At 49.4% G+C, this 8,904-nt stretch overlaps 1 protein-coding gene across 1 annotated transcript in view; it reads left to right on the forward strand.

Moving 5' to 3' along the window:
- eipr1 (EARP complex and GARP complex interacting protein 1) overlaps window positions 1–8,904 on the forward strand; it is a 48,441-nt gene that overhangs the window by 35,361 nt on the left and 4,176 nt on the right. Inside the window, exon 7 of the mRNA XM_005751732.1 lies at window positions 7,568–7,735. Within this exon, the coding sequence (XP_005751789.1) occupies window positions 7,568–7,735 (168 nt within the window). The remainder of the gene's footprint in view (window positions 1–7,567; window positions 7,736–8,904) is intronic.

Genomic DNA, 8,904 nt, shown 5'->3' on the forward strand with positions numbered 1-8,904 from the left:
TGCAGGCTGGTTACAGACCGGTTACAGACTGGATGCAGGCTGGTTACAGACTGGATGCATACCGGTTACGGACTGGATGCAGGCTGGTTACAGACCGGATACAGACTTGATGCAGGCTGGTTACAGACTGGATGCAGGCTGGTTACAGACCGATTACAGACTGGATGCAGACGGGTTACAGACTGGATGCAGGCGGGTTACAGACTGGATGCAGACTAGTTCTAAACCGGTTGCAAGTTAATTGCGCACGATGGCAATAATTTTGGTTGTGCATTCAGTCAACAGTGGTTCTCTGGTGTGACTATAGCATTCTTTTTCTCCTCTTCTCTAAAATAAGGACTGGGAGTGCAGCTCCACCAGCAGCAGACGCCTCGAGCTGGTTATCTAACACCCTGGAGAGGAGCTTGGTCTCTACAGCACCCTCTTGCCTCCCAGATGCATAGCTTTTTTCTTTAAAAAAAAAAAAAAAAAGCAAAGATAGTGCTGCTTATAAAACATATATGATGCCTGTTCCACTTTGTACTGATGTAATATGCAGCATTATGTAAATTATGGAATACTCGGCTCTGATACGGGGACAGAAAACTGTGTTTAATGGAAAATCCTGACACACTCTCACTCCTCCTCAGCCGGCTGTTCTCACTGCACCTTTACTTTTACATTATTCACAGAGTAATCCCTGCTGTACTGAGCTGCTGTTGTGATTTTTTTTTTTTTTTTTTTAGGCAGGTCTGTTTCATTAATGTATTTTTAAAAGGTCTTATTTCAGTTGTGCCACAGGTCGTTAGTGAGAGCTGGGCAGCATTGTTGCAGAGATGAACAATGTGTGCAAAATGTGCATCAGCTCACAGAGTGGAGCATGTGGGCTGTAACAAATATCACATAATTATATACAGCAGATTAATTATCCTGCAGATTGGAGCTGGTGATGTGTACACAAACAGTCCAGAAAGGATCCAGCTCAATGTCAGAATAACTAAAATGTCAGTAATTCAGCTTTACTCGCACATTTTTGATTCCTAAAGCCATGTGGAGCTCGTCAATAAAGTCAGAGTCATCGGTTTACAACAATAGAATTCAGAGTGTGATTGTCTCTAATTAAAGGGCTCACAGCGCTGGAGTGTAACCATGGTTGCTGGTGCTGAAGGACATAAAAACTGAGAACAGGCAGCAGAGCTATGCAAAAGTCTCATACACTTATCTGCAGTCGCTCACTCCAGGTTTATCCAGCGTGACACGACAACCCGAAACATGCAGCCGGTCATAAAAATGTAAAGCGTATGACCCCACAGAGACCTGCTCACAGCACCTGTGAGAGGACGCCGATCGCTCTACACAGTGCTCTGAAGGCGCCCCGAAGGCGCTCGGGTGACGCTGCAATGATGCCTGAGGCTTCATTCAGAGGCGGTTCACTGCGTCCTGGGCCGCCTTGAAGGACCGCCTACTCATTGTGTTCTTTGGACAAGCCAATCACGCAGTTTGTTCTGAGAAAGGCGGCTCTCTCCACACTGTCAGTATTTCTAAAAGCATGTAGCGACGTGTGTGATTCGGGATCCAGTCTGCATTACTTTGGTTTCTTCTTCCAATCGCTGTGTTTCTTGGTCAGTCAACAGCTCCATCGGAGCTACTGCCAGATGTCTGGGCTGGAGTCATGTTCTCAACCAGTTCAAGAACTGGGACCAATTTCGTCAGGATGTTTGGGATTTACTTGTTTTCGGTACAGTTCCACTCGTGTAAAGGTCGCGTGATCCTCCACGTGTGTTTAGGTTTAAGCAGCACAGCTACTCAGTTGGTAGAGGCAGCAGGATTTCTTGGTCGGGTTAACCTGTAAAACTATTTGGCTGTGTTCATGCATCGAGACTTCTCTGTTAGTTTAGGTAAGAGGTGGGGAACTCCGGGCCTCGAGGGCCAAGCCCTGCAGGTTTTAGATCTCACCCTGGGTCAACACACCTGAATCAAATGTTTAGTTCATCACCAGGCCTCTGGAGAACTGTTGAGGAGGTCTTTTAACCAAGGACACTGGCCCTTGAGACCTGGAGTTCCCCCACCCCTGGTTTAGGTGATGAAACAGATTTACGTCTCAGGCACGCAGCCATGCAGACTGCTGGGCGACCTGCAGTCACCAGGGAAAAACATGGATTCAACCCAACTGGTTGGTGAACGGTTCCCCCACGTTTCTGTCATTGGTTGAATTCAGTGGCGAAGAACATGCTACACCAAAAAGCTTGAGATTTCTTTGGTGCCCTTCAAAATAAGTGCCTTTTGAAGCATGTTTGTGGCACTGGTAAGGTCAACTTTTATTTTGAAGGCAAACATTCTCAGTTTCCAAGTTTCCAAGGCAGAAGAAGACTTTCTTTGGTCTGGTCTGTCCCCGGTCTGCAGGCCTGGGTGACGAGGATGCTTTGGCGCACTATAGGAATCGTGGATTGGTTCAAAGTGCCCCATTTCCTCCTTTCTCATAGCTGCTTCCTGTTTGTGCGGGTAACTCGTCTCCCCACAGAGGCACAAACCATACTTCCATGTTGAATAACTCGGATGTGAAGTCTTGCTGACTGCAGAGAGTAAATGGACTGTTCCCAGAGACAAAGAAATAACTTTTTTTTTAAATAACTTCCCACTTTGGACAACCAGTAACTGCTGTTTGTAAGTTAAAAACGTCTTTAAAGAGGAAAGATGAAAACAAGTTGTTAGTTTGTGAGGATCTGACTGTGGGCCCACCGGGTGGCTTTAAGCCTTTGAATAATATTAGGCTAGCTAACAGCCATGTAGTACTCGCCACTGGGCATGTAGCTGTGCCTCTCTGAGGGAGAGAGGCCTGTCACTGGAGATGTTCTTACTCTGCATCGACTCTGAGTTCCCTTTTGGACCCACAGTCCACAGTGAGACACACACAGACGCACACTGAGCTGTGTAATAGCTGTCAGGCCTGCAGCCATACCATGCTCTGCAGGGTGCATACTGAACAGCAGTGCCGTGTTGCAGTGAAGCATGGATCCTGTACATCTCCCCTGTGGTGTGTATGTGAGCATGTGCAGAACGAGCAGATATGGAGAGCGAAGCGAAAGAAGCCGAAATGATTGATGGCGGTGCCATTTGCTTCTTTAAACGCCGGCTCTCTGCTGGTTCAAAGACGACGAGCGGACATCGTCAAACCTCCTCGCCCGGATCGGCCCGAACGCTGCCTGACCAAAACCAGCGTTTCCATTCCACCTACCCATCAGCGCCTCGGCGTGCCGTGATGATAGGTTAGCCGAGGTTAGCATATTTTATTCACATATTCAAATCTGGCTCTATTATGCAAAAAGTGTTGGCTGTTCAAAGTATCATATTTCACATTCAAATACGGGCCATTATGCAAAAGATGTCAGCTGTTTTTGAAATAGTGCTCTTCCATATGCCACTGTTGATTTGAGGGTGACCTTTTGAACCCTGCCGCTGTCAGATCGATCATCCGTGACCTTTTCCCGCGCTCCGGGCTTTTCCTCGGAAGACACGAACCAGACATCCCGCTGTAGCTCTCATAATGGAGGGGTCGGGACCTTATGCAGGCTTTGAAATAATTACAGAGAACACCTTTACGTTTAACACCCCCACCGCCGTGCTTATTTAGCTGCTCCACCTGCTGCAGCACACGCTGGACGGAGGTTACAGGGAGAAAGGGGGAAACTGGGTGAATATTTGCACTCTTTGGCCTTTGTTTCCTGCACTGATTGGTTATCAGTTGGGACAGTAACCTCACCGCAGTCATGTGATCGGTCAGATGTTTTATTCAGTAAGACCTGAGAACATAAAATCATCATGAAAGAGTTCAGCGAGCTCAGAGATCAGGTGAGCAGCGAGCTCATTTTCTCCTTTGTGTTTATGATCAGGGGCGTTGCCCCCTGCTGGGCAGTATAACAAACGCAGGTTTCAGGTGTTTAAACTTCGTTTATGTTGGAAGTTTGGACTCTTTGCTTCACACGAACCTCTGTGCTCTCCTCCATCGTTTAGCCTGCTTGATGCCACGATCCTTTACTTTTTGTTCGTTTGCAGGCTCCTCCCCCTCCTCCCCCCTCCCTGCCTCCCTCTCCTGCTCCCATCTTTCTTTCTCTGCCAGCTCCATCTCAAAGCCAGGCTTTAATTTTGATCAGCGATGAAATGATTGCTCTCCTCTTTCGATTTTTCTTTTCTTCCCCCTCCCATCTTGCTGTGGTTGCCATGGAAACAGGGATGTGTGTGTATGTGTGTGTGTGTGTGTGTGAGATTGTCGATCCCCTCAGCAGAGAGATTTATCACCCAGACTAAGCCTGTGTGTGTGCGTCTCTACCTTTGTAGCTTCCTGCTCACACTCTGCCTGTATTTACACACATAAATGGTATTTGTGGGAGTGTGTTTTCCCGGTTTTATGTTTTTATCTGCGTGTGTGTGTAACAGTGTGTGTAATAGGTCCCCGTCCCCTCGTCAGCCCCCCATCACACACACTCGCTGGATGACTTAAGATTGAGCGTGTTTGATGGGTCGACTGTAGCTCTAATCCTGCTCATGCAAACATAAACACACACAGACACACACACACACAGTCCCAGGTCCCTCCTCCATTAGGCCGGGCCGGGGGGGGCAGGGTTGCGTGTGCCGGTGTGTGCCTGCGTGCTTGGCGGGGGGATCGCTCAGAGACACCAGAGAGGGAAAGAGCGAAACTAACCCAATTTCCTGCTCCATTTCCTTTTCACGCGGCGGGCGCGTCCCATTCCACAGCGGGCCGGGTTGAACACCAGCCACCCTACAGCCCCGGGTCACGCCTTATACCTCAGAGTCGTACGCAGGACAGGGAGGCAGCGCTGTAAATAAATCATGTGCTGCGACTCGAAATTACTCATGAAATTGCTATTTTGGGAGTTCACCAGAAGTTCCGAGTCAGCTCGGATCAGGAAGCTGCTGCTTGACGAGCTCGGGCGTATTTATTCCTACCGGCGACCCAACATCCCCGTGACCCGCACATGCATCAGCATCCAAGAAAGTGATGTCACAGGCAGGTCAGGAGGAACGCTGTCGTCGAAGGCAGGTACGACTTATCCTCACTGATGGTGCTGTCTTTATGTTGGAGTGACACGTAAAGACGTAACCATGGTGACGCATGTTATTGACACCAATCGTACTGAGCTGGAGTAGGAGTGTCCTCATGGTCAGAAACACTGACGGCATCACATCACACAGAAAATGAGAGCCACTCATTTATAAAAGCATCAGGCCCTCTGAAGCCTGTTTATCTTCAGCGAGATGGAAAACATCTGTCAGCTCATCAGAACATCAGCAACGCTCGTGGCCTCCATCGGAGAAATAATTCAGACATGTAGAAAAAAACAGAAACGAACATTTCATCCAGATACATCTAAGGGTGGGCGTGGTCACGTGGCTCCAGGCCAAGTGTCCAAGGAGAAGACATGAGAGGCGCCATGTTTGGTCCATCCTCCGTCTTCTCCTGCTTAAGTGGGTTCAGCGGGTGGAGCAGTGAGTCTGTCATGTGTGATGATGCTAAATAATAAAAAACTTGAAGCATGCCGTGACCGACGCGGCGCACGTCAGACCTTCAGGGTGACGGCTCTATGTCCGGCATCAACTCAGATCTGCAGGTGTGAGCAGAGCGAGGGGTCACGCCGGCCGTGCGTCCCCTCGCTCTCTGTGGGCTTCAACTTCTTCCTCGTTGTTTGACATTTCCCGAGTCGCACACAGTCCCCGAGCCGTCTCGACCTAATTGGAGCCCAGCGGTCTGCCTCGGGTCGTTCTCTTATTCCTTCCTTATTTTAATGAGATTTTTAATTAGCATGTTAATTGCCTATCGCAATCAGTGGGGCGACGAGCTAGCTGGCTAGCTGCTGTTGGCATCCAGCTGCGCCACAACACAGAGGCTTTCCACGCAGACGAACAAAGCCGAGCCGTGCCGGGCCGAACCGGCCTGCAGAAAACCTGCAGTTTCTGCAACACTGCGCTGCATTTGTGGCCGAGGCGCCACCACTTCACTCACGCAGGTTTCCATCTACTCGTGCATAATTTGCACGCTCGGGTGTCACGTTTGTGGAAATGTGGACACAACAGGCAAAAAGTAATGAAAACAAAGAGAAAATCACTGAACAGAAGCTCAGAGAAACAAAGACATAAAACAGGAAGTGACCAGAGCTGAAGCCAGACCACAGGCTGATCCCTCTGACCAGGTCTGGGTTGGAGGCGGAAACAAAAGAAGCCGTGCGATGGCTGCTGGCCGGTAGCCTGCACGCAGAGTGTGATTGTCTGCTCCAACTATTACCTCCGACTCCGGAGCAAACCAAAGCAAGCAGCAGGTAAAACGTTCCATAAATGTCGTCTTCATTTGTCTCAATTAAGTCGTCGTTTTGAATTCTGCAGCCTCTCAGAAAGAACGGAGCCGGCACTAAAGACCAAACGCTGAGATCATTCCTGGACTAAACTTAGAGTTTTGACAAATGCAGTATGTTACTGAGTGATATCCGTGTAACAGTGGTCTCTCTGTGAGTCGGGCCCGTCAGGAAACTTTTGATCTAACGAGTCATCTTCCTGGACGTGAAGGTTGGGCGTTCGATGTCCGGCTGCTTCAGTGGGGTCACATGGAGCAGAAAAGCACAATGATGCCTGTACATTTACCAGATTTCTACCCCCTCCCCACTTCAGATGAGCTTCTTTGAGTCCACCTGCCACTGCAGAGGCGGTCCTGATGGATCAGCTGACCTCGGGCCCCACCCACATCAGCTTGTGGCTCAGCTCATACCTGCCGGTGCAGGCGAGTAACAAATCATGTACAGTTCAGAGTGTTTAAGCTGCTTTATTCTCTGCAAGCTGCTTTGGAACCCACCCCGACCTGTTCCATTTAATCGATGTTGTATTTTTCAGTGAAGAACAGCAGCTTTAAATGTTGCAGCTCCAGGCTTTTGTTGGGCGCGCTGTCTTTTTAATAACATTTTAAATGCATTCATTCTCAGGGTGGTGTAAAAACCTCAGCCTCCACCCGTGAGCTCTGGGAGCACTGGTTCTTCCCTGGTGATGCTCCACTAATGAGAATCTTTAAGAGCGCGGCGTTTGCTGTCATTGTGCTCACGCTGCGCTCCGGCTGACCGAGCTGAACGTTGGCAGCGCTTCACGGGTGACGGCCTGAATTCGCCTCTTACAGCGGTAACCACAGAGGAGTCGCTGCTCTGAGGTCAGAGGAGGAAGGGTGTGAGAGCGGGACGGTTTTTCTTTTAAAGGTGTGTTTGAGGGAGATAAAAGGTGGTGGAGGCGCTGTCGTGTCTGTTAGCAGGAAGTCGAGGCTGTGCCGTTGTGAGGCTCGCCTTTGTAATTTACCACCACCGGTGTTGGCCGCTTTATTGAGGCTGGCCTTCGGTGACAGACGGCGACACAGAGAGGCTTTGATTTACCCGGGAAGCCTTGGTGAAGCTTCCTCTCCCTCATATCTGCTCTTGTTGTTACGCCTCCTCCTCTTCCTCGCATTCATTGCTTCCTCTCACTCTCATCCTGCTCGTTTCTGCTCTTGTGCATTTGCCTTCATGCCTCTAACCGCTCTCTCTCCCTCTCTATCCAGTCAGATCTACTGTATAGAGAACGCCCACGGTCAGCTGGTGCGCGACCTGGACTTTAACCCAAACCGCCAGTACTACCTGGCCAGCTGCGGAGACGACTGCAAGGTCAAGTTCTGGGACGTCCGCAGCGTGCAGGAGCCCGTGAAGACGCTGGAGGAGCACTCGCACTGGTGGGTGGATGCAGAGAGGTCAGGGCGGGTGTCCAACACCTGAACCGTGCCCATGTGTGGGTGGAGTTCCAGCTGGAGCCCATGAAGTGAAGTGTTGCAGATTTTTCTTTAATTTGGGCTCAAATCTGAAAGTAGTCCCCAAGTTATTGTAGTTTTCTTTAAATACAGTTACTTCAGTTTATTTAATGTAGCCATGCGACCTTTAACCTTCATGTAGCCCGACGTGGCTGCAGCTCAGGAGGTTCCATCCCCAGCTCCAGTCTGCCACAGAGCTGTAACAGTCTTTATTTTCACAGTTTCAGGAGTACAAATGTGGAGCTGTAAGTATTTAAGCATTTGGAGTCGTGACGTCACACCTGCAGCAGACCTCCAGGTGAACATTTCAGGGCTAAAAATTAATTTCAGCTTTTTAAAAAAAACAATCACATTTACACCAAGGCCGAGAATAACCTGCAGCAGTTTAATATCTGCAGGAAGCAGCGCTGGTGCCTCATGTTTGATCCCAAAGTGCATTCTGGGTAAACTTTCAGGGCTCTCCTCAGCCTGTGGCAGAGGTGTCTGCTCAGAAGACGATAGAGCAGGTGAAGCATGTGTTCGTAACCTGCAGGATCATCTGCACGGCCTCATTAAATATAACAGCTGATTCTGAGGGGGATGTTTTCCACCCGCCTCCAGAACGAGCGGCGAGATGTGCTGACCTGTGCTCAGGATGTGGTGTCACCGCGTTAATGTCACGTTTGGCCTTTGCTTCATTATCTTTAGACGAGCTTTAATGAAGCTCAGCAGAAAAACCAGAGTCAGAGGTGAACGATGAGGGCGGGGCAGCACATGACAAAGGTGGGAACACAGACAAGGACAGGAAGTGGAAGGCAAAGAAAGTCACTGGCAAAATAAAACAGATGCAGACAGCGACGGGAAGCAAACATGAGCTTTAATATTTGAGACGCTCTGACAGGAAGCAGTGATTCTTTCATTAAAGCTTCCTGTGTGCATGTGTGCAAACCTCTCCTGACTTCATCTGCAGAACCAACTGTAGGGTCGCAGGTAGGGATGGGTACCGGTATCCGATGCCATGATGGCACCGGTTCTGACATAAACGGTAGTAACCAGACCGAAAAGCAGCGCACATTTCGGTGCTTTATTTCGGTGCTTTTTTTCCTGAGCTGTGA

This window comes from Pundamilia nyererei, unplaced genomic scaffold (genome assembly GCF_000239375.1).
Source record: "Pundamilia nyererei isolate P.nyererei 1_Seehausen unplaced genomic scaffold, PunNye1.0 scaffold00324, whole genome shotgun sequence".
Lineage (NCBI taxonomy): Eukaryota > Metazoa > Chordata > Actinopteri > Cichliformes > Cichlidae > Pundamilia > Pundamilia nyererei.